This window comes from Myotis nattereri, assembly GCF_964212035.1.
Source record: "Myotis nattereri genome assembly, chromosome: 6".
Lineage (NCBI taxonomy): Eukaryota > Metazoa > Chordata > Mammalia > Chiroptera > Vespertilionidae > Myotis > Myotis nattereri.
Window position 1 is genome coordinate 5,637,265 of NC_138081.1, and position 27,227 is coordinate 5,664,491.

At 47.0% G+C, this 27,227-nt stretch overlaps 1 protein-coding gene and 1 pseudogene across 3 annotated transcripts; both read left to right on the forward strand.

Annotated features, from left to right (window-relative positions):
• Positions 1 to 1,753: 1,753 nt before the first annotated feature.
• Positions 1,754 to 16,080, forward strand: LOC308521870 (SLA class II histocompatibility antigen, DQ haplotype D alpha chain-like). Of its 2 annotated transcripts, none has more exons than XM_081095000.1 (5): positions 1,754 to 1,888; positions 5,631 to 5,879; positions 6,324 to 6,605; positions 6,859 to 7,033; positions 7,210 to 7,879. In XM_081095000.1, exons 1-4 carry the CDS (start codon positions 1,807 to 1,809, stop codon positions 7,011 to 7,013), a joined length of 768 nt encoding a protein of 255 aa, XP_080951126.1. In that variant the 5' UTR covers positions 1,754 to 1,806; the 3' UTR covers positions 7,014 to 7,033; positions 7,210 to 7,879. The 2 variants fall into 2 exon arrangements, with proteins under 2 accessions (XP_080951126.1, XP_080951127.1); XM_081095001.1 differs by lacking the exon at positions 7,210 to 7,879 and adding an exon at positions 14,751 to 16,080 and having other exon boundaries at positions 1,804 to 1,888.
• LOC308521868 (sphingolipid delta(4)-desaturase/C4-monooxygenase DES2-like) lies at positions 14,845 to 15,806 on the forward strand (annotated as a pseudogene). The gene has a single exon. The product of its transcript is annotated as a sphingolipid delta(4)-desaturase/C4-monooxygenase DES2-like (transcript).
• Positions 16,081 to 27,227: the final 11,147 nt, after the last annotated feature.

Here is a 27,227-nt window from a genome sequence, read left to right on the forward strand (position 1 = left end):
AGGAAGGATAAGGAGAGATAGAAACATCAATGATGAGAGAGAACCATCGATTGGCTGCCTCCTGCATGCCCCACAACCAGGGCATGTGTCCTGACTGAGAATCAAACTGTGACCTCCTGGTTCATAGGTTGCTATTCAACCACTGAGCCATGCCAGCCAGGCTCAAGTACAAGCTCTTGATTCATAACAGCAGACCCATTCCCCACAAAAACTGATAAGACCACCTGCAGGTTCAAATATCTATCCTAATTTATTCAGGACACTGGATTCTGAATCCACAGAGAAGGAGACCCCTCCCCAGCAAGGCCTCATGGCTTGCCTCATGAAATTTTATCTCTGCCACTTACCAGCTGTGTGAGCCTGGGCACCTCACCTCTCTGCTTCAAGACCCTCCTTATAAAATAGGACTGGTATTAGAGCATGACAGGTATATTTAAGGAGTCCTAGGAATCCATTCCAAGTGCAGTATGTGTATATCCTCACAACAGCCTAACGGGGTACTGTCAATGCCCCCAGCCAAAGGTCACAGGGAGCACACCTGGGGGTGAACAAGCTGTTGTTGTGTCATTGCAGTGAGGGAGACACTCACTTTGGGGAATTGTGAGGCATCACGGTCAGAGAGTGTTGGAACCAAAGAAGCAGAATGAGGAGGAGACGTCTATTCAGAGAATTATTGCAGGACTGGTTTGCACAGTTGTGGGGAACTGGGCAAGTCCAAGGTCCACAGGACAGACCTCTGTCAGGAGGGGCAGCTGGATCTCTCAGCACAGCCCAAGCTGCAGCCCAGAGCGGAATCCCCTCCCTCAGGGAAGCCTCACTCTGCGCCTGGGACTCTTCAGTTGACGGATCCAGCTCAGTCACATTATCCAGCATGACCTCTATCACTGTCAATGGTTTGTGGGCTTTAGTCACATCTATAAAATATCAACATTTGATTGACTATCTGGGGCCTATAACCTAGCTGACACATAAAACTGATCATTAACCTCAGGGTTTGGGCTAGTAGGTGATCTTGGGAAGGATTTGAGAAATAGAGACTTTGTTCTTAATTGGATTCTGTTAGGAAGTGGGTGCTGGGGTGGGTAGTTCTATAATTGGGCATCTTAATACATTTTACCTGGAAGGAAGGAAGGCGATACTGAAGCTAGAGCTCTAATTGGTAGAGAAGCAGCAGTCAGCTCTGGCCCGGTAGCCTCCTCTGGATATGCCAAGGTTGTGGGTTCAGTCTCGGGTCACATACAAGAAGCAACCAATGAAAACGTAAATACGTGGAACAACAAATCAATGTTTCACTTATATTCTCTCTCTCTCTCTCTCTCTCTCTCTGTCTGTCTCTCTCTCTTTCTCTCTCTCTCTGTCTCTCTCTCAAATCAATCAATTAAAAAATAATAAAAAGGAGCAGTAGTCATTCATGTTACCCGGGAAAGAGGTGAGCTTGGCCATTTTTGTGGTTCAGACAATGTCCGTGTTCTGGGTCTTTAGGTCTGTGAGAACCAGCAGGCGCACACAGGAGAGGAGATTCTGATTTCTTACCTTCCCTCCTTTCATGGAGAATTCCCTCAGGTCCAGTCAGAGTGGAGGCTGCATCAGAACCTCAGAACCTGGGGATTTCCCAGTCCCTGCCAGGCCTCCTAGTACAGACTCTTCAGCCGGCAACTGAGGTGTCATCACAGAGGGCGTTTCTGATTGGCCAGAACCTGACCTGCAGGGTTTGGTTTGGGTGTTTTTAGATTTCTTCCTCAGCTTGGTCCTCACCATTGCTCTACAACTCAGAGCAGCAACTACTGAGACTACCTTGAGAAGAGGATGGCCCTAAACAGAGCCCTGATTTGGGGGGCCCTCGCCCTGACCACCGTGCTGAGTCGCTGTGGAGGTGAAGACATTGTGGGTGAGTGCTCCACTGAGGCACATAGGGACTGGACTGGGAAACAGAATTGGAGGGTAAAAAAGATAGAGATTTGCATAGAAATAGTAGAGATTCCTCAAAGGCATCCTCAATATTAAGCAGATCCAATAATTATGGTCCTTCCTCCTGTGGGAAACCAGAGTCCCCATCCAGTCTCTGCTACCTGAGCCGTTGCATACTGCATCATCCTGGTTCTAATGTTGGATCCATGAATATAGCACAGAGGCTCTATAGCATCCATGTGTGATTGCCTCAAAGATTAGGATGTTTTCACAACAATTCATGAACCATTGCTCCCAAATTTTTCTGAACAACTATTGGAGCTTTTTGTATTTCTCCTGTAGTTTACCTTGGGTTAAAGAGTTTCATGAATTATGTGTACTATCTACATATATAAAAGCCTAAGTGACTGGCCGACCAGCCGACCTTTCAGCTGTCCAACCAGTACCCATGACACACACTCAACACCATGGGGCAGACGCTCAACACAGGAGCTGCTGAGGGACAGCAACTGTGCAGAGTGCCTTCTTACACTCCGGGAGCCCTCAGGGGATGTCGGACTGCCGGTTTCTGCCCGATCCCCATAGGTCAGGGTGAGGAACCCCACCTGCCAGAGGGACCCTACTCACTCCACAGACACCCTTTGAACCCTGGCACTGGCCCAGGTGCAGCCAGCCAGGAGGGACCCAGGGAGGTTGGCTCCAGAGCATGTCCAGCCCATCTCGCCCAGTGCCACCCTGCCAGGCACTTTCTAATTAATTTACTTTCACTGTGCATGAATCCATGCACCAGGCCTCTAGTGTAGATATAAAGAAGGGTTCTTTGCTTTCTCTCAGATTCACATACATTTCCAAGCTGAGAACTGACACGGGTGGGGAGTGGGTAAGCAGCCTTCAGACAAGTCATTTTGTCACGTGATTTTCACTTAATCTCTTATGCATCACCTTACAAAAAATCAAGTGAAATAGGTATAAGATATGCTTCCCAAGTAAGAAAGACCAATAAATGTCAATGATATTTTAAAATTACTACTATTACAGGTATAGCTGTATAATTATTATTTAACAAATCAGGGAATATCTTTACTTTTATTTTAAAATTGAGAAATTTATGGTGAAACTGGGTGATTGAAATTATATTAGTCTCACATTGTCAGCCAACACGACCTGTCCTTCACCACATCTAAGGAAGCTCTGTAAGAGGAAGATTGGGCATCCAATCATTGTCTGGTCCCCTGGGCCCCTCCACCTCTGTTGCTCACCTTTCTCCCCTCCCTTCTTCCTTTCTTTACCCACATTTCTTTCCACGGTCTTTTTCCTGTTGTTTTATTGGCAAGAAGAGTGGGTTTGTAAAAGCAAAGAAGAAAAACCAAGCACTGTAGTTCATAGGGGAAGTGAACTGGAGGTTACCCTAATCTTCAGTGACGTTATTAACCATGGCTGCTCCTAGGCTTCTTGGTTTGGTACAAAAGTTTTGTCTGCTTCTCCAGAGCACGTCCAAGTTCCCTTTTCTCAATGTCACTGCAGAGTGTCCTGGTCCGGCTCCACGTACCCCCACAGTGGGCACCAGGCCAGGGGCCTGCAATGCCTGTAGCACCCCATGAAAATGTTTTCCTTTCTTTTAAAATTAGAACAAAAAAATGAACTTTTAGGGTAGAAGAAACTATTTTAATTTAGCCTGAATTATATTTGCCTCTATACCAATATGGTCATAAAATATTATTTTTTAATATTTTTATGGAAAAATAAAGGCCCACCTAACAACAGTGCTTAGGGCTCAGGAGTCATAATGCAGCCATCACCACTGAGTCTAACTTTCACAGGATGCTGCTACCTTCGTGTCTGTCAGTCTTCCCCAAATCCCTGTCATCCTGGAGAAATAGCACTGACATTTGCTACACAGTTTGAGCACCAGGAGCTCAGTGCTGGGACTCAGATGAAGACATGTGCTGTCTGCCCCAGAAGGAGCTCAGATTAGCAATGGGACAACACAGTGCTGGGAAGGACAGTGGGCCCAGCGAGGTTGAAACTGAAAGTGAGTAGTTCCAGCTGGTGCAGTGATGTCCGTCAGCAGCAGCGTGCAGCCAGGACATGTGCAGATGAAAAGAATAATTGTATATATTCATGTTTGAAAATGGAGGCTTTGATGGGATGAGGACTAGATAAACTTGCAAAGTGGACATTTGCATGGAGGTCTGGAGATCATAATGTAGTCAAAACTATGCTTAATGAGGGGACTTAGCTAAGAAGTTGGTAACTAAGCAGAAACTTCAAGAATGAACTGGAGTGTCCAGGAAATCCTGGAAGATCATTTGAGGGAGGAAAACAGACCCTTGTAAAGACCAAGGAGCATGAAAGGGTGACGTCTGGTTTGAGTGGCAGGTGAGGAATTTGTGGAGGACTCAGCATGGTGCACGTATTGGCTCCTTACTCCCCTGACTCTCCTATTCATTAAGCTCCTCGCTGGCAGAGACCATGCATGGTCCGTGTGTTACTTCTCTCTCCTCACAATGTCTGAAACCTTGTTGATACTCAGGAAGTAGGAAAGGAGGGAAGGGGAAACGGTAAAAGGCTCAGACAAGTTGTCCAGTCAGGCCCACCTGGGCGGAGTCAGCTGTGCTGGCTGTCTTCTGCTTTGGCATCACACCAAGTCCACTGTCCATTCGAGGGAAGGGCCAGAGTTTTCCCGGAGTCCCCAACAAGGTGAGTGTTGAGTCAGAAAAAGGAGAGGCTTAGGAACATCCTTCAGAAAAGAAGAGGGTGGGAAATGACAAGAATCCAAGTCTAATGGAGTTTCCAGTTTCATTTCAGAGGAAACCAGGTGCTCTCCTCTAAGGACCACCCTGTTACAGAAGCAAAGACCTTAGCCCTGGCTGGATGCTCAGTGGTTAGAGTGCTGGCATGCCCATGGAAAGGTCATTGGTTTGATTCCTAGTCAAGGGCAGGTACCTGGGTTGCAGGTTCAATCCCCAGAGCCACCTGAGAGAGGCAACCAATTGATCTGAGACGTTTCTCTCTCTCTTTCTCCCCCCTCCCTCCCACTCTCTCTAAAAAAAAAAATTAATGGAAAAAATATCAGGTGAGGATTAACAAAACAACAAAAACTGAAAAAAGCAAAGACCTTAAAAGAATTGTTTACCATTTATGTGTTTTGTGATATTGCCACTGCCCTTATCCTACTCTTTCTTATTCCCTAAAATAGAGGCAATTCTTTAAAAATGATATTGGGTGTGCTTTTCCTTGGTTAAAAAAAATAAATGGAGGAAGAAATCCTTGCATAGAACATGTTTTGTTCTGAGCCAGTCCTGAGGGGAGAGGACCCACAATGAATGTGTTATTAACCGAAGAAGAAATCGAGAGAGAAAACTTATGAAGCAGAGGGAGGTAAACTGAATCTCTGGTAAAGAAAGCTAAGGCCATGGTTGTTCATTCATTCTTTGTTCCGCCCATTTCAGTATTTATCATAAACCCATGAGGTGCCGGGCACTGAGCTAGGTGGGCAGGGAACAGCAGTGAACAGTCCTGTGAAATTCTGTTCCTGAGACAGGAGCAGCCATCAGAGTGGAGAGGCAGCTGGATTCTAACAAGACAGCCAGGGGAGGGAGCAGGCACTGGGGACAGTCTGCAGGCTGTCCATGTTTGCACATCCGTTTCTTGTCGGCTTGTTTAACGAGATCCTTTCTCTCCTGTGGTTTTCACCTCCCTGCTCCCACCTCACTCATCAGCTGACCACGTTGGGGCCTATGGCATAAATGTCTACCACTCCTACGGTCCCTCGGGCCAGTACACTTTTGAATTTGATGGAGACGAGGAGTTCTACGTGGACCTGAAGAAGAGAGAGACTATCTGGCGGCTGCCTGGGTTAAGTGAATTTGGAGGTTTTGACCCACAGGGTGGACTGACGGAGGTGGCTACTGCAAATCACAACCTGGACATCATGATTAAACGCTACAATTCTACAGCGGCTATCAATGGTATGTGCCCACCATCCTGTCTCTTTACTGAATCTACCCTTCATACCAGGCCTCACTCCCTTCTTCCCTCGGATAGATTCCCTTCACTCTATAAAATGTTGTCCTTTCCAGGGAGTCCCAGATCTTCTCATGGAATTTGCTGAGCCCTCATCCTCTCCCTTCTTACAAATCACATATTTCCATGAAATACAGATTCTTGCTCCCCTATGCAATCCTCCACTCCTTCAAGAACGGGTCCCCATAGATGTCCTCCCCTACCAAGGGGCCCACAGAGAGAAGGGCGTGGGGATGGCGGGCGGGCAGTGTACAGCGGCTCACAAGCAGAGGGAAGAGCATCTCCTCTCTCCGATGGGGAAACGTTGGTGGGAGGCCCCTCCAGGACGCAGGGACCCTCAGGGCAGAGCTGCCCAGGATTCTAAACCCAGTGCTGCTTCCTCACCGCAGAGGTTCCCGAGGTGACTGTGTTTCCCAAGGCTCCCGTGGAGCTGGGCCAGCCCAACACCCTCATCTGTGCCGTGGACAACATCTTCCCTCCTGTGATCAACATCTCGTGGCTGAACAACGGGCACTCAGTCACGCAGGGTGTTTCTGAAACCAGCTTCCTATCCAAGAAGGATCATTCCTTCCTCAAGATCAGTTACCTCACCTTCCTCCCTTCTGCTGACGACGTCTATGACTGCAAGGTGGAGCACTGGGGGCTGGACCAACCACTCCTGAAGCACTGGGGTGGGTATGAGCCCCACGCCTTCTGGTGCCTTCTTTTCTCTGTCAGATCAGACACTCTGCCTTTTAGCTCCTAAATCTCATGGCCCAAAGCCTCTTTTCTACACTTTAAGGATTTCTGATGGTAAACTTTATTATCCTCCCTCAATCTGGAGCCAAATCTTTGTAGAACCAACACCATCCCTCCCACCCCATCTCGCACACATGCTGTGAGCCAACCTTCCCCATCCTGACCTCCATCACCTCACTCCCACAGAGCCCGAGATTCCAGCCCCCATGTCAGAGCTGACGGAGACAGTGGTCTGCGCCCTGGGGCTGGCCGTGGGCCTCGTGGGCATCATCACGGGCACCGTCTTCATTATCCAGGGCCTGCGCCCAGCTGGTGCCTCCAGACAGCAAGGGCCCTTGTGAGTCACACTCCAGAAGGAAAGGTAAGGATTCCCTGTGTTAGAGCTGGGACCTGGAGACACAGCACAGGAGGGAGGAGAGTGGGAAGAGATTGTGGACACAACTGTGGTTGAAAAGTCAAGTAGAATTGGGAAACATCATGAAGATAGCACAGGAGCCCCTGAGACCTATGAATCTCATGTCTGTCCCGTTACTGCAGGTGTGTTGCCAATCTTAAGAGCAGAAGAGTGGACATGCTGGGTGACCTGCACTATTCTGGCCAAGTTCATCATATGCCTTCTCTCTTCCAATGCCCCTCCTGTCATCTCTTCTCTGGACTTAAGTGCTGTGTCCTCTCAGAGTTCACAAACCTTTGGAATTCGCCCCCTCACTCCTGACATTTTTTTCTTTTCTCAGCTGTTACCTACTATGGAGATCCCTGGGATATGCCTAATCCCTTGTGGCTCTGATCTGATATCTCCATGGAAATAATAAATTCCCTTTATGAGATCTTTTATTGATTTTTTTCCTCTCTTTCATCTCAGGGCTGAGTAGGACCATGGCTAAGAATGGCAAACCCTCATGCTTCAGGCCCCTTTCATTTTACAGATCATATTTCATGTCCAGTAACAAAAGAGCAACCAAATATAGCCCGATTTCTTAGATGAGATTAAGATTTCTCTGTTCATTTGGTTCCCACCCTTGGCCACTGCCTCTCGCCCACCCCCAATTCATGCATCAGTGAGGATCATATATACACTCTGCCCTTGGTGCAGTTTTGTTCAGCAGAAATACAAAACCAAGAAGGAAGTCCATACTTACTATAATATAGCTTTCAAAAGTTATGACAGGAAAGTTAAGGGAAAGGAAATTTGAATTTCAAAAGTACCAAAAAGTGAAAAAAAAATTTCTCAAAAATTTAAATTTGCAAAGTTAATGATGATATTAGAAACTTTCTCTTTTCTCTTTATCTTTGAGGAGATAAAAATTCTCTAGGCAGGAGAAAAATGGAAGTCAGTCAGGAGGGTATTAGAATGAGACAATAATGCTTTGTCCTTACTTAGGGTTAGTAACCAGTGGGGAAGGGGTGGGAGTGTAGCTCTCCTCTCCTCCTGGATGAGTCCTGCTGGCTAACGAGGGACACGGGGTGAATGTGGCTGCAGGGTGTGTCCAGGCAGGTAAGCCCCATCATCATCACCGGATCCTGAGTCCCTGTGCACCTGGGAGCAGCAGAACAGCCTGCTACCCCATCCCTGCCCTCCGCTCCTGGCTAAGGAATGGGAGCCTGTGAGGGAGAAAGCACCCAGGGCCACAGGGATGAGATAACGCAGCAGAGGTGGTGGGTGCTGGCCTGCTCTGGATTCACTGTCTCCCAGTGGAAACCCTGGCAGGGAGATGCACCCACAGAGGGACGCTCTGGCGCTCCTGGTGCGTCCAACACTTCACTCGTGAGCATGTGTGTGACCCAATGTGGAGCCATTGCACCCTTTGCAACTGTGTTCCCCGCATTGCCTCAGTTGTTCTGCCCCGCATGAGTGCTCCACACATTGCACCTTGGATGGCCCGATGGAATACCCCAGGGTGTATGAGGCTGTCCCTGTCCATGCCATCTGCCTCTGGGAGAGACAGATACTAACAGAATAATTGATGCAGCATAATTTGGTTCAAAGAAACCTAAATCCAAATTTAGTGTCTTATAACTAGTGTTTTGAACTGTGTAACACTAGGGTTAAGTATCTAACATTCTGAGCCACATTTTTCTTAACTCCAATGTGGGAATGATACTTTGTAGAAGTATTGACAGAATTTGAATAATCTTGATATATATAGGCAGTGCCTGAAGCTAGTGTACAAATACCTTGCTAGTGCTCCCTTCAGCAGCACATATACCAAAATCGGAACAACACTGAGATTAACATGACCCCTGCACAAGCATGACACACAATTTAGTGAAGCGTTCCATGATTTTTTACATAGATGCCTAACCACCGTGCTGTACACCTGAGACTAATATAAAACAATAGTGACTGTCAACTGTAATCTATATATATAAAAGCCTAAGCCAGTGGTTCTCAACCTGTGGGTCGCGACCCTTAAAATACATCCTGCATATCAGACATTTACATTACAATTCATTACAGTAGCAAAATTACAGTTATGAAGTAGCAACAAAAATAATTTTATGGTTGGGGGTCACCACAACATGAGGAACTGTATCAAAGCATGATGGCATTAGGAGGTTGAAAACCACTGAAACAGTCGCATCCAGAACAACCAAATGGAAGACCAAACAGGCTGCGTGGGGAGACCAGGCCAGCAGGGGGGTTAGCGAGGGCCAACCAAACGACTGAACAAGCAGGCTGCGTGGGGAGACCAGGCTAGTTGGGGGGTGGGGGCATGAGTGGTGACAAGGCCGGTAGGGAGAGCAGTTGGGGGGGGGCGGGGACCAGGCCAGCAGCAGGGACAGGTAGGGGCAACCAGGCAGGTAGGGGGTGCAGTTGGGGGGTACCAAGCTGCAGGGAGGGCAGTTGGGGGCAATTAGACTGGCAACGAGGGCAGTGAGGGGCAACTAGGCTGGGGGGGAGTTGAGGGTGACCAGGCCAGCAGAGGGGTTAGTGAGGGATGACCAAACGACTGAACAGCAGGCTGCGCGGGGTAACCAGGCCAGTGGAGGGACCATGAGGAGTGACAAGGCCAGCAGGGGGGCAGTGAGGGGTGACCAGGATGGTGAGGGGTTGCAGTTGGGGGTGACTAGACGGCAGGGGGAGCAGTTGGGGGTGACCAGGCCAGTAGGGCAGGCAGTTAGGAGCGACCAGGCTGGCAAGGAGGGGACAGTTGGGGGCAACCTGACTGGCATTGGGGGACAGTTAGGGGTGACCAGGACAGCAGGGGAAGCAGTTAGGGGCAATCAGGCTGGCACACAGGGCAGTGAGGGGTGATCAGGCCAGCAGCGGGGAGCAGTTAGGGACAACCAGCCAGGCAGGCAGATGAACGATTAGAAGCCAGTGGTCCAGGATTGCGAGAGGGATGTCCAACTGCCGGTTTAGGCCCAGTCCCACAGGGATGACCAAACCCTGTGGGATCAGGTCTTAACTGGCAGTCAAATATCTCCCAAAGGGTCCCAGATTGGAGAGGGTCCATGCAGGGCTGAGGGGACTCCCTCCCCCCCATGCACAAATTTGGTGCACCAGGCCTTTAGTTAAAAATAAAAATTTTGCTAGTTATAAGCATAATTCATTTATTAAAAATAATGGATCATATTATATGAAAGTCACTTTTGTGTTTTGAGCCATTTAATGATTTAGGAGATTCAAATGTGAAGCTCTGGATGATTTTCATTTCATACATAATTGAAGGATTTATTTTCCTCTCTAGAATGAGACAAGTTGAGATTGGGTTAGGCCAGTGGTCGGCAACCTCATTAGTCAACAGCGCCAAATATCAACAAAACAATGATTGAAATTTCTTTTTTTTTTTAATTAAATCTTTACTGTTCAGATTATTACATTTGTTCCTTTTTTTCCCCCCATAACTCCCCTCCTCCCAGTTCCTGCCCCACCCTCTGCCCTCACTCCCCACCCACTGTCCTCATCCATAGGTGCACGATTTTTGTCCAGTCTCTTCCTGCATCTCCCACACCCCTTTCCCCCCCAAGAATAGTCAGTCCATTCCCTTTCTATGTCCCTGATTCTATTATGATCACCAGATTATTTAGTCACTTGATTCTTAGATTCACTTGATAGATGCATGTTTGTTGTTCATGATTTGTATCTTTACCTTTTTCTTCTTCTTCCTCTTCTTAAAGGATACCTTTCAGCATTTCATATAATACTGGTTTGGTGGTGATGAACTCCTTTAGCTTTTCTTTATCTGTGAAGCTCTTTATCTGACCTTCAGTTCTGAATGATAGCTTTACTGGATAAAGTAATCTTGGTTGTAGGTTCTTGGCATTCATCACTTTGAATATTTCTTGCCACTCCCTTCTGGCCTGCAAAGTTTCTGTTGAGAAATCAGCTGACAGTCGTATGGGGACTCCCTTGTAGGTAACTGAGTTTCTTTCTCTTGCTGCTCTTAAGATTCTCTCTTTGTCTTTTGCTCTTGGCATTTTAATTATGATGTGTCTTGGTGTGGTCCTCTTTGGATTCCTTTTGTTTGGGGTTCTCTGCGCTTCCTGGACATGTAAGTCTATTTCTTTCACCAGGTGGGGGAAGTTTTCTGTCATTATTTCTTCAAATAGGTTTTCAATATCTTGCTCTCTCTCATCTTCTGGCACCCCTATAATGCTGATGTTGGTACGCTTGAAGCTGTCCCAGAGGCTCCTTACACTATCTTTGTATTTTCGTATTCTTTTTTCATTTTGTTTTTCCAGTTGAGTGTTTTTTGCTTCTTCGCATTTCGAATCTTTGACTTGATTCTTGCGCTCCTCTGGTCTGCTGTTGGGTATCTGTATAATATTCTTTATTTCAGTCAGTGTATGCTTAATTTCTAGTTGGTTCTTTATCACAACATCCAGGGTCTCATTAGATTTCTTGTAGATCTCATTAAGTTTATCGGCAGTTTCTAGAAAATTATTGAAAGACCTTAAAAGTGTGGTTTTAAGCTCTATATCCTCCAATTCTGACATTTGCGTCCTGTTTCTTTGTCTCTGCATTTTTTATGCTTTCTTGGTTCAACCCCTAGTGGTCTTTGTGTGCAGTCTTGTTGTAGTTAAGCCTTGATTGTTGTCAGCAATACCGGGGATGATTTGACCTCCATGCTAACTGGCTATGAGAGTCAGCTGTGTCTGCAGTGGGAGAGCTTCTGTGCTGGATCTCTAGGGTGGTGCTAATCTAGCGTTTGCCTGAGGCTATCCGGCAAATGGTTCTGCGCAGGGCTTGGGCGGGGCAGGTCCCAGGGGATCTACAGGCCAGGCGGAGGGAGCAGTTATGGCTGCTCTCAGTTCCGTCCCTAGGGGCTCTGCCTCACAGAGTCCCAGCAACCGCTGCAAACCTCGGAGAGAAAGCTGCCTTCGAGTTCCCACCGAAGCCAGACAGTCCTGCTCCTCCCATTTGAGTCTGGGTACCTAGAGACTCTCCCAGCTCTGGAGCTCAGAGTCTGTGACTCCCTCTCAATTGAAAACAACAACCGCGCCCTTCTCTGCCAGTCCGCTTCCCGCGCACTCCGCACCTGAGTATTTCACTTCAGCACTGCGCCTCCTCTGAGTCTGGGTATGATATTCTCTTTCCTCCTAGTTGTAGAATTTCCACTTAGCCAGCCTTCCTGTGGTTCTGGATGATGTCCATTCTGTCTTTTAGGTGTATTTTTGAATTGGTTGTTCAAGGCAGCAATCTCCGGCGTTAACCTATGCCACCATCTTGGTTTCTCTGAAATTTCTTTTGAGAGCCAAATTTTTAAAACTTAAATTATATAGGTAGGTACATTGTTATTAACTTAATTAGGGTACTCCTAAGGCTTAGGAAGAGCCACACTCTGCCGACCACGGGGTTAGGCTGAGAGAACAGATAGGGTATAGTAGTCAGTGACGTGTTATTGGTAAAGGGGTTAAGAGAACTCCTAGAGTAAAAAGTTGTAATAAATGGCTTTAGGTTTTACTCTCTAATAAAAGATATCTCCCTTCCGTATGGCCCATAACATTTAGTCAAGGAATATTATATGCAACATATTTTTATGTATGCCTACTTTTGGGAGGAGGTGGGAAAGATTCAAGAGAAAAAAAGCTACCTGGATAGAAGTAAGAGAATAATTAAAATTAACACATGCAGGGTATCAGAACCAGAGCATCGTGACAGTGTAAGTAACAGAGCATAGAGCATTTTTAGGGCCATAAAGCAATTCTGTATGACACCATAATGGTGCACACATGTCATTACACCTTTGCCCAAATCCATCTAATGTACAACAGCAAGAATGAACCCTCATGTAAACCACAGACTCTGGGTGATAATGATGTGTCAATGTAGGCTCATCAGTTGTAACAGACGTACCACTCTGGTGGGAAATGTTAACAACACAGGAGGCTGTGCCTGTGAGGGCAGGGTGTACACAGAAATCTTTGTATTTCCTGTTCAATTTTGCTGTGAACATAAAATTACTATGAAATAAAGTCATTGAGGAAAGAAAACAAAAGATCAGCAATTATGATCCCAAGTGTATAAAATAAAAATGTTAATAAGGAAAAGTTTATAGGTAAACTGAAAATGCAGAAAAGTGCTGAGAAGAGTTTTACATTTCAATGATTCATGAAGTAAGAACTCGGCATTTTGGAGGTGTGTGGTGTGGTGTGTGTGTGTGTGTGTGTGTGTGTGTGTGTGTGTGTTACTGTAATATAATAAGGGTTACATTGAATGTCATTATGACCAGTGTCCCAGAAATATACAAATGCTGCCCTACTCAGACTCCTTCCCCATGAAGTACTTGGAAAAACAAACTTATTGTTAGTTGCATTTTACTAAAGGGATTCATTTTCTAAATTTTCATATAATTTTAAAAGTAAAATTAACTCTATAAATGAAAGCAATTATTTTTTATCATCTAGAAATTAAAAGGAGAATCATCATATACCATTACTATAAGCAAAGTTGGAAATCAGTCCTTATTATTTTGAATTATGTAATTTTTGTAAATTATTTGAGTTATTTAAATTATTTTAGATTTTGTATAAAAAGTATGCCTTTATTAATAAGTACTATCATACTACTTAAAGGTCACATGATTTTAAAATTACATCATGTTTGTATTTACCGCATAGAAACCAGGGATTTTGAAAGATTAAATTTTTTCTTACACATCAAACACTTTAAATGGCACATCAAAAGGTGTTAATAATTGGTGTTAGTATTATTTTCTGGAGCCCAGGGCACAATTTCATAGTACATGACATCACAGGGATGCCACTAACAAAATCCAGAACAGGGCCCGTTCCACTAGGCAAACAACTGTTTCTTCAGCAAATAGCTTGCAAGGAAGACTAAAGAGCAGAGAAACCACACATTTAACAAACTGAAGAAACGTATCAACAAAATGCTAGGCTTTATTTGGACTCACATTCAAGCAAAACAACTGTTACAAAATGTTTCTGAGTCAGAAAAACTAAACACTTACTGTGTTAAGGGGTTTTTTATCTAATTTTAAGTGTCGTAATGACATGGTGCTATGTTTCTAAAAAGCCATTATATTGTAGGTTTTTATAATAAAATATTTATGAGCAAATGATATGATTTCTGAGATTATCATTGAAATAATGCAGTGAGCATGTAAGGTTAAATAGTGGACATACAAAATTGCCCATGAAGTGGTCATTGTTAAAGCTGGGCTGTTGATACATGGCACTATTCTCTCTATTACTTCATATAAGTGAATTTTCCATAGTTCAAAAAAATTTTAAGTATTCCAAGAAAGCCAAAATATAGGCAGAGAAGCATTCTGTTTGAAGATATTTTGGTTTTGAAGGTTTTCCAAATTTCAACACACTTAGGAAACCCTGAGTATCCAAATTCTACTCTAGACCATAGACCCTCTCAGAAACATAACCCTAACAAATGTGTATGCTGCCCTGGCCAGGTGGCTCAGTTGGTTCGAGCATCATCCCATGCACCAAATGGTTGCAGGTTTGACTCCTTAGTCAAGGCACAAAGTTAGGTTGTGGATTTGAACCCCTGTCTGGGTGTGTGCGGGAAGCAACCAATCAATGTTTCTCTCTCATACCTCTCTCTCTCTCCCCGTCTCTCTACCCTATCCTCTCTCGAAAAATAAATTTAAAAGAAGAAGAAGAAGAATGTGGACAGGTGGAGCGCAGCCGAGCCTTGCCCTGCTCCCTGGTCCCTGGTCCCTGCTCTGTGCATGCTCCTGGCCCACCATGGGCAACAGTGCGGGTTGCAGCGACTTCGAGTGGGTCTACACCCACCAGCGACACACACAGCGCCGGAAGGAGATGCTGGCCAAGTACCCGGCCATTAAGGCCCTGATACGGCCGGACCCTCATCTCAAGTGGACGGTGCTGGTGCTGGTGCAGCTGCTGGCCTGCTGGCTGGTGTGGGGGCTGGCGTGGCGCTGGCTGATCTAATGGGCCTACGCCTTTGGCGGCTGCGTGAACCACTCGCTGACGCTGGCCATCCACATATCGCACAACACAGCCTTTGGCACGGGCCACGCCGCCCACAACCGCTGGTTCGCCGTCTTCGCCAACCTGCCCGTGGGCGTGCCCTACACCGCCTCCTTCAAGAAGTACCACGTGGACCACCACCGCTACCTGGGCTGCGACGGGCTGGACGTGGACGTGCCCACTTGCCTGGAGGGCTGGCTCTTCTGCACGCCGGCCCGGAAGCTGCTCTGGCTGGTGCTGCAGCCCCTGTTCTACTCCCTGCGGCCGCTCTGCGTGAACCCCAAGGCCCTGACGCGCATGGAGGTGTTCAACGCCCTGGTCCAGCTTGCCACCGACAAAACCATCTTCGCCCTCTGGGGGCTCAAGCCCGTGGTCTACCTGCTTGCCAGCACCCTGCTGGGCCTGGGCCTGCACCCCATCTCTGGCCACTTCGTGGCTGAGCACTACATGTTCGTCAAGGACCATGAGATCTACTCCTACTATGGGCCCCTCAACGGGATCCCCTTCAACGTGGGCAACCACATGGAGCACCACGACTTTCCCAGTATCCCTGGCTGCAACCTGCCCTGGTGCGGAAGATCGCGCCCGAGTACTACGACCACCTGCCACAGCACCACTCGCGGGTGAAGGTGCTCTGGGACTTTGTGTTCAAGGACTCCCTGGGGCCCTACGCCCAGGTAAAGCGGGTGTGCAAGCTGCCAGGGGACGGCCTGTGAGCTGCGGAGGTGGTGGTCACGGCCCTCAGCCTGGTGCTCAGAACTCCGTGGCTGCCTTTGGTCCTGGACCCCTGGGCTGCTGCTTGTCCCCAGGTTCCGGTACCGCGCTGGGACAGCGGACACAGGCTCTGCACGTGGATTCGCTGCTGCCTCAGGCCAGGCCGCCCCTTCTGGGCCTCCCGGGGCGCCCTGACCCCGCTCTCTGTGCACAGCCTCCATGGGGCTGATTTGTCTGGTGTGCCCCTGCCCTCAATTAAATATCAGCATTTCTTTCAAAAAAAAAGAATGTGTATGCTACAAGGAATAATAGCAAAGAAAATCAAAGTCACATTCTCTTTATTATTGGCTGGACTCAGCCCAAAACTGTGTCAATACATTCACTAATTCAATCACTAATGCAAAAATGGTCATTGAATACCAGTGTGGCGATACATACCATACTATATGTTCTGAGTGTATTTACATAATGTGAAAACAAATACATTCATTGTCTTCACAAAACTTACACTTTCAGGGGGAAATATACATGTGTATGCCACATGTATAAAATAATTTGACAAACATAAAATTATAAATTCTGAAGAGTTTATAAAGGAAAAGAACAAGGTAATGTGAGAGAGCACTGCACAAGAACCAAATACAGTATAGTAAAGTTTAGAGAATGCTTGAATAAATTTTCATCTGTTGGGATGAAATAAGATGGTGTATAGTATCTGTCTGACAAACTTGTTCTTCACAAATGAAGGAGAGTTAGACTTTTCCAGATTTACAAAAAAAAAAGCACTGATAGGGTTCATTACCACTAGACTTGCTTTACAACAATGCTGAAAAGAGGTCTTCAGGCTGAAATAAAATGGCACTATTTAATAACATGGAAATATACAATGTAGTGGTAAAGAATAAGCATGCAGTTAAATTCAGAATACTGTAATATGGTGGTGCATCTAGTAAGGGTAGAGGTTTGGTACATGATTAAAGTTAAGTTGTTATCAGTGTAAAAGAGACCTGTATATCCATAAGATGTTTTATGTACACCTCATGGTAACCACAAAGCAAAAATTTACAACAAATACACAAAAGATAAAGAGAAGAGAATCCAAGCATAAGACTATAGAAAAGGAAGGCAGAAAGTAAAGAAGAAAGGAAAAAGAAAACTAAAAAACAGCCAGAAAACAATTAATAAGATGGCATTAATAAGTCCTTACCAATAAATACCCTAGACATAAATGGATTAAATTCTTTAAACAAAAGACATAGAGACCTCTCTGGTGTGGCTCAGTTGATTGGAGGTTGGAGCATCATCCCATAGACTGAAAGGTCATGGATTCAATTTCCAGTCAGGGCATGTACCTAGGCTATGGGTTAAAGACAGAGATTGGCTAGTTCATTGATTTTTGACTGGTGTGCCACAGCAGGAACACTAGGATGCCACAAGAATTTTTAAAACATGCAATACCTAACTATTTAGTCAGGTACACTGACGTTTTTTCCCCATAGATTGTCAAATAAAAACATAACAGCCTGGCTGATGTGGCTCAGTGGTTGAGCATTGACCCAGGAACCAAGAGGTCACTGGTTTAATTCCCAGTCAGGACACATGCCCAGGTTGTGTGCACAATCCCCAGTAAGGGGCGTACAGGAGGCAGCCAATTGATAATGTTTCTATCCCTCTATCCCGTCCCCTTCCTCTCTCTATAAAACATCAATATAAAGATTTTATTTAAAAAATGACAACAACACATGACAATAGCCAACACATCAATAGCCATCCAGTGTGAATGAATCAAAAGTATACCTATTTTTGTCAGATCAGCAAAAAATATAACATATTTTTCAGTGTGCCACAGAATCTTAGTAATCAGTTTGTGTGCCATTAGATGAAAACAATTGAAAATCACTTGGCTGGATAGATTAAAAAAAAAAAAAAAGGCCCAACTATATGATACTTACAAGTGACTTCAACTTACACTTTAAGGACACACTTAGGCTCAAAGTGAAGAGATGAAGATATTCCATGACCATGGAAACCAAAAGAGAGCAAGAGCAGCTGCAGTTATAATAAACAAAATAAATGTTAAGCCAAAGACTATCAAAGAGACAAGGTTATCTAATCTAATAAAAGAGAAACGTGCAAATTGACTGTATCTGCACTATGCCCAAGCGATGCCCACCAGCTAATCAGAGTGACTATATGCAAATTAACCCAACCCAAATGGTGGCTGGCAGCCACCAACCTGGAGCAAGCAGGAGGCTTGGTTGCCCCAGCGATAGAGGAAGCCAAGCTTCCCACCTGCCCTGGCCGGCTGTGGCCTCTGCTCAAGACAACAAAGTTTCAATTACAGAAGATAAATAAATCCCAGATACCTGCTTCCAGCCAGCCTCCACTGGGAGCTTGGGTGGCTGGGGGCTGTGGCCAGCCTGCAAATAGTCATCAGCCTCTCACCCAGGATGGCCACACCCTCATGCGGTGAGGGTCCCTGCTGGGGGCTTGCCCAGCCTGCAAACAGCCATCAGCTCCTCACCCAGACTGGCCAGGCAGCCCAGTAGGGACCCCCACCCTGAAGGGGCTGTGGACAGCCTGAAAACAGCCATCAGCTCCTCACCCAGGCTGGCCACACCCTCATGGGGTCAAGGTCCCCAATGGGGGACTCGGCTAGCCTGAAAACACCCATCAGCCCCTTCCCTCAGACTGGCCAGGCACCCCAGTGGGGACCCACCCTGATCTGGGACACCCTTCAGGGCAAACCAGCTGGGCCCCACCCATGCACCAGGCCTCTAGCCTATATAATAAAAGGGTAATATGCAAACTGACCCTAACAGCAGAAAGACTGGGAATGACTGGTCACTATGACACACACTGACCACCAGAGGGCAGATGCTCAATGCAGGAGCTGCCCCCTGGTGGTCGGTGCATTCCCACAGGGGGAGCTCTGCTCAGCCACAAGCCAGGCTGATGGCTGCCAGTACAGCGGTGGTGGTGGGAGCCTCTCCCGCTTCCTCAGCAGCACTAAGGATGTCTGAATGCAGCTTAGGCCTGGTCCCTGCTGGCAAGTGGACATCCCCCGAAGGCTCCCAGGCTTCCAGAGGGATGTCTAACTGCCAGCTTAGGCCCGATCTCCCGGGGAGTGGGCCTAAGCCAGCAGGTTGTCATCCCCCGAGGGGTCCCAGACTACAAGAGGGCACAGGCAGGGCTGGGGGACCCCTCCGAGTGCGCAAATGTTTGTGCACCAGGCCTCTATTTATATAATGATAAAGGAATCAATTTTTCAAGGGATATATAATTAAGAATAAACTAGAGGCCTGGTACACAAAATTGATGCATGGGTAGGGTCCCTTGGCCTGGCCAGTCCTCAGGGCTGACCAGGTTGCCTGCCTCCCCGCCTCCCACCTCATCCTTCCCTCGTTCCCTCAGTTCCCCGCCATCGCCACTGGTTGCCTGCCATGTTCTGCGCTGCCCCCTGGTTGTCAGCACATGTCATAGCGAGCGATCGAACTCCCAGTCTCCTGGTCGAACTTCCAAGGGGACATTTTGCACATTAGCCTTTTACATAGAGAGATATGCATCCAACGCTGGAGCACCTAAATATATTAAGCAAACACTAATAGATCCTGATAGTGATGGCAAACCTATGACACGCCTGTCAGAGGTGACACACGAACTCATTTTTTTGTTTGATTTTTCTTTGTTAAATGGCATTTAAATATATAAAATAAATATCAAAAATATAAATCTTTGTTTTACTATGGTTGCAAATATAAAAAAATTTCTATATGTGACACGGCACCAGAGTTAAGTTAGGGTTTTTCAAAATGCTGACACGCCGAGCTCAAAAGGTTCACCATCACTGTGATAGGATATATAGACAAGAGTATAATAATATTACTTTGAACAATGGGTATATCATAAAGATTAAATTCAGTAAGAAAATAATTTACCTGAACTATTCTTTAGTATCTATGGATCTAACATAGACATACAGAAATTTCATTCAAAAGAAATCCCATACAGTAGAATGCTCATTCTTTTCAAGTGCAAACATAACATTCTCCAAGATAGAGAAAATGTTATAATGGTAACAAAACAAGTCTTAAAAAAAATAAGAGGATTGAAATCATATCTTTTCTAACTACAGTGGTATAAAACTAGAATTAAAATACAGAAGGAATGTTGGAAAATTCACAAATATGTGGAAATTAAACAACACACTCCTGAACAACCAATTGGTCAAAGAAGAAATCAAAAGGGAAGTCATAAAATGTCTTGAGACAAATGAAAATGGAAATACAACACGTTAACTTATGGGATGAAGCAAAAACAGTTCTAAGACGAAGTTTATAGTGATAAATACCTACATTAAGAAAAACAGAAAGTGCCCTAACCGGTTTTGCTCAGTGGATAGAGCATCAGCCTGCGGACTGAAAGGTCCCAGGTTCGATTCCGGTCAAGGGCATGTACCTTGGTTGTGGGCACATACCCAGTAGGAGGTGTGCAGGAGGCAGCTAATCGATGTGTCGCTCTCATTGATGTTTCTAACTCTCTATCCCTCTCCCTTCCTCTCTGTAAAAAATCAATTATATTTTTAAAAAGTTATCAAAAAAGAAAAACAGAAAGATCTGAAAAAACACACACACAAAAACTAAGTATACACCAAGGAACTAGAAAAAGAAGAACAAACTAAGTCTAAAGTTAGTACAAAAGAGAAAATAACAAAAGCCAGAGTGGAACCAAATAAAATAGAGGTTTTTAAGACAATAGAAAAGATCGACAAAACTAAGGTTAAGAGAAGACAAACAAAATTAACAAATCTTTAATAACATTAAGAAAAAAAGAGAGATGACTCATTAGTAAAATTATAAACAAAAGAGGAAACATTATAACTAATACCACAGAAATTCAAAATATCCTAAGAGACTACTATTAATAATTATATACCAACAAATTTATTAACCTAGAAGAATTATAAAAATTGCTGAAAACATACAACTACCAATACTGAATCTTGAAGAGATAGAAACTCTGAATAGAGCAATAAGTAAAGAAATTGAATCAGTAATCAAAACCTCCTAGTAGCCCTAACTGGTTTGGCTCAGTGGATAGAGCATCTGCCTGCAGACTAAAGGGTCCCAGATTCAATTCCAGTCAGGGCACATGCCTGGGTTGTGGGCTTGATCCCCAGTAGGATGTGTGCAGGAGGCAGCCGATCAATAATTCTCTCTCATCATTAATGTTTCTATTTCTCTCTCCCTTTCCTTTCCTTTCTGAAATCAATAAAAATATTTTTAAAAATCCTCCTAACAAAGAAAAGCCCAGATGATATAACTAGTGAATTCTGCTAAACCTTTAAAAAATAATTCATGACAATCCTTCTCAAATAAAGGGTACAAACTTCCACTTGTGCAATGAATATGTTCTTGGGAATCTAAGCATAGTATAGTTAACAATATTTTTATATACTACTAGTAGTCTGGTGCACAAAATTTGTGCACTGGGGTAGGGGGGTGAAGGGTCCCCTCGGTCTGGCCTTCACCCTCTCCAATCTGAGACCCCTCAGGGAATGTCCAACTACCTGTTTGTGCCCACACTTTCAACAGATAACTGCTCCATTGTTGTTTCTTTCTTATGCTTAAAACCATTGGAATTAGTAGGTATTCAAAGTGTGTATACATTTTGGGGGGACACTCTGTATATCTCTAGTCAGCGGTGCAAGAAACCAACAGCAGATTTGGAACCCCCAGACAGGGAACCTCGCTCACTCCCCACATGTCTCCCTACTTCACTTTCCACCTTCATGGGCAGCAGGAGAATCAACGTTTTCTCTAATTAATTTGGAAAAGCACATCCTGTCACCCGCTGCCCGGCAGGAGTGCGCTAGGCCCCAAGCAAGCAAGGCTCAGTCAGGGCAGCCTTTGCTCATGGGTGCTGGCACCCCAAGTGCATATTCCTCCTCTACAGTCGCCCCGACTATCCCACTGTTTCACTGAGAGGACGGAATTCCTCTCTGCCTCTGGGTTCTTGATCTTGAACGCTGACAGAAGGCACCTCAGCAAGGGCTGCCCATGCCCACCAGGTGTGCCTATCTGCATCTGCTCCTGCCTCAGCACCTGCATTAACCCCCAAGAGGTGATCTCGTAGCTGCATTGGCCTCCGTGGGAACAGGGCATCACCACTCCGCCCTCTCACTGTCATCTCATAAGCGTCCACCCTCAGCACCCAGAACACCCAGACACTCTCCAAAGGACGTGAGCGCATCAGAGGGGATGTGTGCACATCCTGTGGGGGTGTTAGGCATGCCGGGTTGATGGAAGTGCAGTGGAGAGGCGGGGGGAACTTGTGCACGCCTTGGTTTGCAACTGTTGCAGGCACAGGAGGGTGACAGTGTGCTGGGAGATGTTCGCATGCCAGGGGGGATGTGCACACTGGAGGCCTCTGGCTATGCAGATCAGCAAACCTCCGTGGTGCAGCCAGGAGGACGTCAGTCTGGCCCGCCATGGTGGCTGTCCCTGCGATCCTGCACCTTCTGGGCCAGAAGGCGGATCTTGCGCAGCCACTCCTGGGCGCTGATGGCCTGCAGGCTCCGCTTGGCGCACTCACAGCTGTCACCACTGCCATGTGGGGAGTACAGGCCACCCTCCGCCGGCCTGCTTCCCCTGTAGAGAGGCTCTCTGTGCTGCTCACCTGCCCAGAGTGACTAGGGCTGGGCAGAAGCCAGGCGTCCTGCCCTGCCCAACCCCGGCCGATCCGCCCCTGTGTGACCTGCCGCCCCGCTGGGAAGGGTCACGGATCCAGGTCCCAGGACTGCAGACAGCCTCAAGTGCTGCCCCCCGCCTGGCAGGGTCACAGATCCATGTCTTGGTCCCGTGGACAGCCTCAGCACTGCCCCCCGCCTGGCAGGTCACAGATCCGGGTCCCGGGACCTCAGACAGCCTCAAGCACTGCCCCCCGCCTGGCAGGGTCACAGATCTGGGTCCCAGACCGCGGACAGCCTCAAGCGCAACCCCCGCCCGCCAGGTCATGGATCTGGATCCCAGACCGCGGACAGCCTCAAGCACTGCCACTTACCTGGCAGGGTCACAGATCTGGGCCCAAGGACTGCGGACAGCCTCCTGCGGTGCCCCCCACATGCCAGGTCACGGATCCGGGTTCCGGGACCACGGACAGCCTCCCGTGCTGCCCCTTGCCCGGCAGGGTCACAGATCCGGTTCCCGGGACCAGGGACATCCTTTCCCTCTGCCACTTGCCTTCAGTATGCAAATTAGCTGCCATCTTGTTGCTTCAGGGTGGGGGTCCCCACTGGGGTGCCTGGCCAGTCTGTGTGAAGGGATGATGGCTGTTTGCAGCTGGTCACACCCCCTTCAGGGTGGGGGTCCCCACTGGCGTGCCTGACCAGTCTGGGTGAGGGGCTGAGGGCCTTTTTCTAGGCTGGCGGGCAACTGAAGCTCCCAACCTCTCCTTTTTTTCTTTTTTCTTTTATTCTGGGATTTATTTACGCTCTATGGCTGTCACTGGAGCTGAGAGCCGGCTTTAGCTCTGAGGCTCAGCTCCAGCTCTGAGACCTTGGCTGCAGCTCTGAGACCTTGGCTGCTGAAAGCAGGTACTGGGTTTGTTTGGGTTCTATAATGGAAACACTGTTGCAGTCCTGCTGGCTGAAGGCCTGCTGGCTGAAAGCAGGTTTCTGGAGTTTTTTTAGCTTCTATACTTGCAACATTGTTTCTTAGAGTGCAAGCTCAGAGGCCGGCAGCGGCAGGCAGGGAACCTTGGCTTCCTCCATCACTGGAGCAAGCAAGCCTCCAGTTCACTTCAGTGACTGGCTGCTGGCAGCCATCTTGGTTGGCAGTTAATTTGCATAAGGATATGCTGATTAGCCAGTGGGAAGGGTGTCGGACTTATGGTCAATTTGCATGTTTCTCTTTTATTAGATAGGACTAGAGGCCCGGTGCACTAAAATTTGTGCACTCGGGGCTGAGGGGGGTCTCTCAGCCCGGCCTGTGCCCTCTCGCAGTCTGGGACCCCTCAGGAGATAACGACCTGCTGGCTTAGGCCTGCTCCCGGGTGGCAGAGGGCAGGCCTAATCCCTAAGTGCAGCCCCTGGTTGGGCTCAGAGCAGGGCCGATTGGGGAGTTGAGGCGCCAACCCCTGTCATGCACAGAGCAGGGCGGATTGGGAGGTTGTAATGCCACCCTCAGTCACGCTCAGGGTAGGGCCGATTGGGGGGTTGGGGCACTGCCCCCTGTCACACTCAAGGCAGGGTCGATTGGGAGGTTGCGGCGCCAACCCATGTCACTCACAGAGCAGGGTCGATCAGAGGGTTGGGGAGCTCCCCCGTGTCACTCACACAGAGTAAGGCCAATAGGGGAGTTGGGGCACTGCCCCCTGTCACACACAGAGCAGGGTGGATCAAAGAGTTGGGGTGCTGCACCCTGTCACACTCAGGGCAGGGAAGATGGGGAGGTTATGGCTCTACCCTGTCACACACAGAGCAGGGCCTGTGGGGGGCGGTTAGGGCACCGCCCTCTATCACCCACAGAGCAGGGCCAATCAGAGGGTTGGGGCGCCACCACTGTCACACTCAGGGCAGGGCCGATGGGGAGGTTATGGCTCTACCCCATCACACACAGAGCAGGGCCCTTGGGGGGGGGGGGTACCGCACCCTGTCACACTCAGGGCAGGGCCGATCAGGGGGTTGGGGCATTACACCCTGTCACACACAGAGCCGCAGGGCAATCTGGGGGTTGGGGAGCTCCCCCCTATCAGGCACAGAGCAGGGCTGATCAGGGGGATGGGCACATTCTCCTGTTATGAACAGAACAGGGCGGATAGAAAGGTTGTGGCCCTGCCCCCTGTCACACACAGAGCTTCGGGGCGATCAGGGGGTTTGGGCGCTGCCCCCTGTCACGTTGATCCCGGTGTCGGGAGGCCTCGTGGCTCTGCTGATCCCGGTGCTGGGAGGCATATTACCCTCTTACTATATAGGATAGAGGCCTGGTGCATGGGTGGGGGCCAGCTGGTTTGCCCTGAAGGGTGTTCTGGATCAGGGTGGGGGTCCTGCTTGGGTGCCTGGCCAGTCTGGGTGAGGGGCTGAGGGCTGTTTTCAGGCTGGCGGGTAACAGAAGCTCCCATCCGCTCTTTTTTTTCTTTTTTTTTTTTTTATTCTGGGCCAGCTTTAGCTCTGAGGCTTGACTCCAGCTCTTAGGCCTCCACTGCTAAAAGCAGGTATCTGGTTTGTTTGGGTTCTATAATCGAAACACTGTTTCAACTCCAGCTCTGAGATCCCGGCTCGCTGAAAGCAGGTTTCTGGGGTTTTGTTTAGCTTCTATATTTGTAACAATGATTAAACTGCAAGCTCAGAGGCCGGCAGCGGCAGGCGGGGAACATTGGAGTCCTCCGTCACTGAAGCAAGCAAGCCTCATGTTCTCTTCAAGCTGCCTGGCTGTCGGCCGCTATCTTGGCTGGCAGTTAATTTGCATATCTCCCTGATTAGCCAATGGGAAGGGTAGCGGAGGTATGGCTAATTACCATGTTTCTCTTTTATTAGATAGGATAAGTTGCAAAAAGAGTAGATATTAAATGATCTCATCACACCTAAAAACCTGTTTATCATATGAAATAATAGAGATGTTAACCAATGCTTTGTGATAATTACTTCACAATATGTAGTGTATTAAATTATCATGTAGTACTTCTTAAACTTACACAATGTTATATGACAGTTACATTGAAATAAAGCTGAAAAAAATACCTACAAACAAACAAAAAGGATTTTTCTTATACAGTAGTTCCCCCTTATCCATGGGAAATATGTTCCATGACCCCCCAGTGAATTCCTGAAACCAAACCCTATATATATTATGTTTTTTTCTATACATACCTTGATAAAGTTTAATTTATAAATTAGGCACAGAGATTAATAATAATAAATAATAAAATAGAGCAATTATAAAACATACTGTAATAGGAACTATGTGAATGTGGTCTCTCACACTTTTCTCTCTCTCTCAAAATATCCTTTGAATTGCTTATTTCTGAAATTTTCAATTTAATATTTTCAGACCATAGTTGTCTGAAGGTAATTGAAACTGCAGAAAGTGAAACCATGGATAAGAGAGGCCATTTTACCTACTATATCATACTACTTCTCTTATTAACTAATCCTATATATGAAAACCCAGGGTCCCTAACGACCAACTGAAGGCTTGACTAAACACCGTAAGTCAGTCCTGCAGTCAGAGCCTGTGGATCAGGCCCGGAGAGAGGCCCTGAGTGAGAGGCAAGGTCTGATCCGCAGCCTCCGTGCCAGCTGTTGGTCAGCACTTGCCTCTCTCTTTCTCTCTGGGCCTTGGCAGCAGCCCTGCCTCTCTTTCCTCTGGGCCTCCATGGGGGCTGCTGATCAGCCCCACCTCTCTGATAAGGCCCGAAGATAGGCCCAGACACTGACTGCCATAGAAACCAACCAGTCAGAACCTAATCTGGGTGAACTGCGAAGGCAGAACATAAGGTGGAGGCTGAGAAGGGATTTTAAGGGCACGGCTGTTTGGTGTAAGGTGCAAGAAAGCAGTTCAATTTTTTAATGACCAGTTTGACAGTATAGTGCATATGGCTGGCTATCAGTCCAGATATAGGGATTATGTATTTTTGTCTGCCAAGAATATCTCCTCCTGCTGAAAAAGGCTTCCTCACCCCCATTTAAGCAATTCTATCCTATATAATCTATTTATACTAATAAAAGGGAATATTTATCTATGCTAAATAGACCGGGTTGACCCAAAATCTTCCGGACATCCAACTTCCTTCTGGACAAAGCCATGGTGATGGGGGCCGAGGCAGAGGCAGTTAGGGGCAATCAGGCTGGTAGGGGAGTGCCAGAAGCTGGTCCATCCTTGCTGCTTGACACAGTCACTACAGGGAAGAAACATCTGCACAGCATATGTTTCAAGGGACATGGCATATATGGCATACTGTTCTTAATATGTCTGCTCCCCTTCTTAGCACTATGTGTTTTAACCAAGGTCACCTCTCCAAGAATGATTGTTTCCCCAGGTGGGGACTTTTCCCTGGAGTTAGGGATTAACAGGACTAAGGAAGGGAATAAAACCCCTTAACTAAGTTCCGGGAGGGTAATTAATCACTTAAACTATGAACAATCACTTAGGATAATCTCCTTCAGTTACTTCCTTGTAGCTTAACAGAACAATACAGTAGTGGCTTTGGAATGGAGATAACAGATGCCCTAACCTTTGGAATAGAATGGATAGGATTAAAATAAACTGGTATAAATGCAGATGTAACAGGACAATAAAAACCAAACCTGGCTGGAGAACCTGACTAGAAAACCTGGTAGGTTGCTGATCAACTGAACTCTGTCTCTGTGTCATTTCTTCTTCGCTGACTCTGTCCACACCTTTGGGAACTCCTGGACCTGCTGG

What these genes read in the sequence shown, in the direction of transcription:
- LOC308521870 (XM_081095000.1), top strand. Translation starts at nt 1,807, where the DNA reads ATGGCCCTAAACAGAGCCCTGATTTGGGGGGCCCTCGCCCTGACCACC. An exon ending in TGGAGGTGAAGACATTGTGG is followed by an intron (nt 1,889 to 5,630) that starts GTGAGTGCTCCA and finishes CTCACTCATCAG; the next exon opens with CTGACCACGTTGGGGCCTAT. An exon ending in TTCTACAGCGGCTATCAATG is followed by an intron (nt 5,880 to 6,323) that starts GTATGTGCCCAC and finishes TCCTCACCGCAG; the next exon opens with AGGTTCCCGAGGTGACTGTG.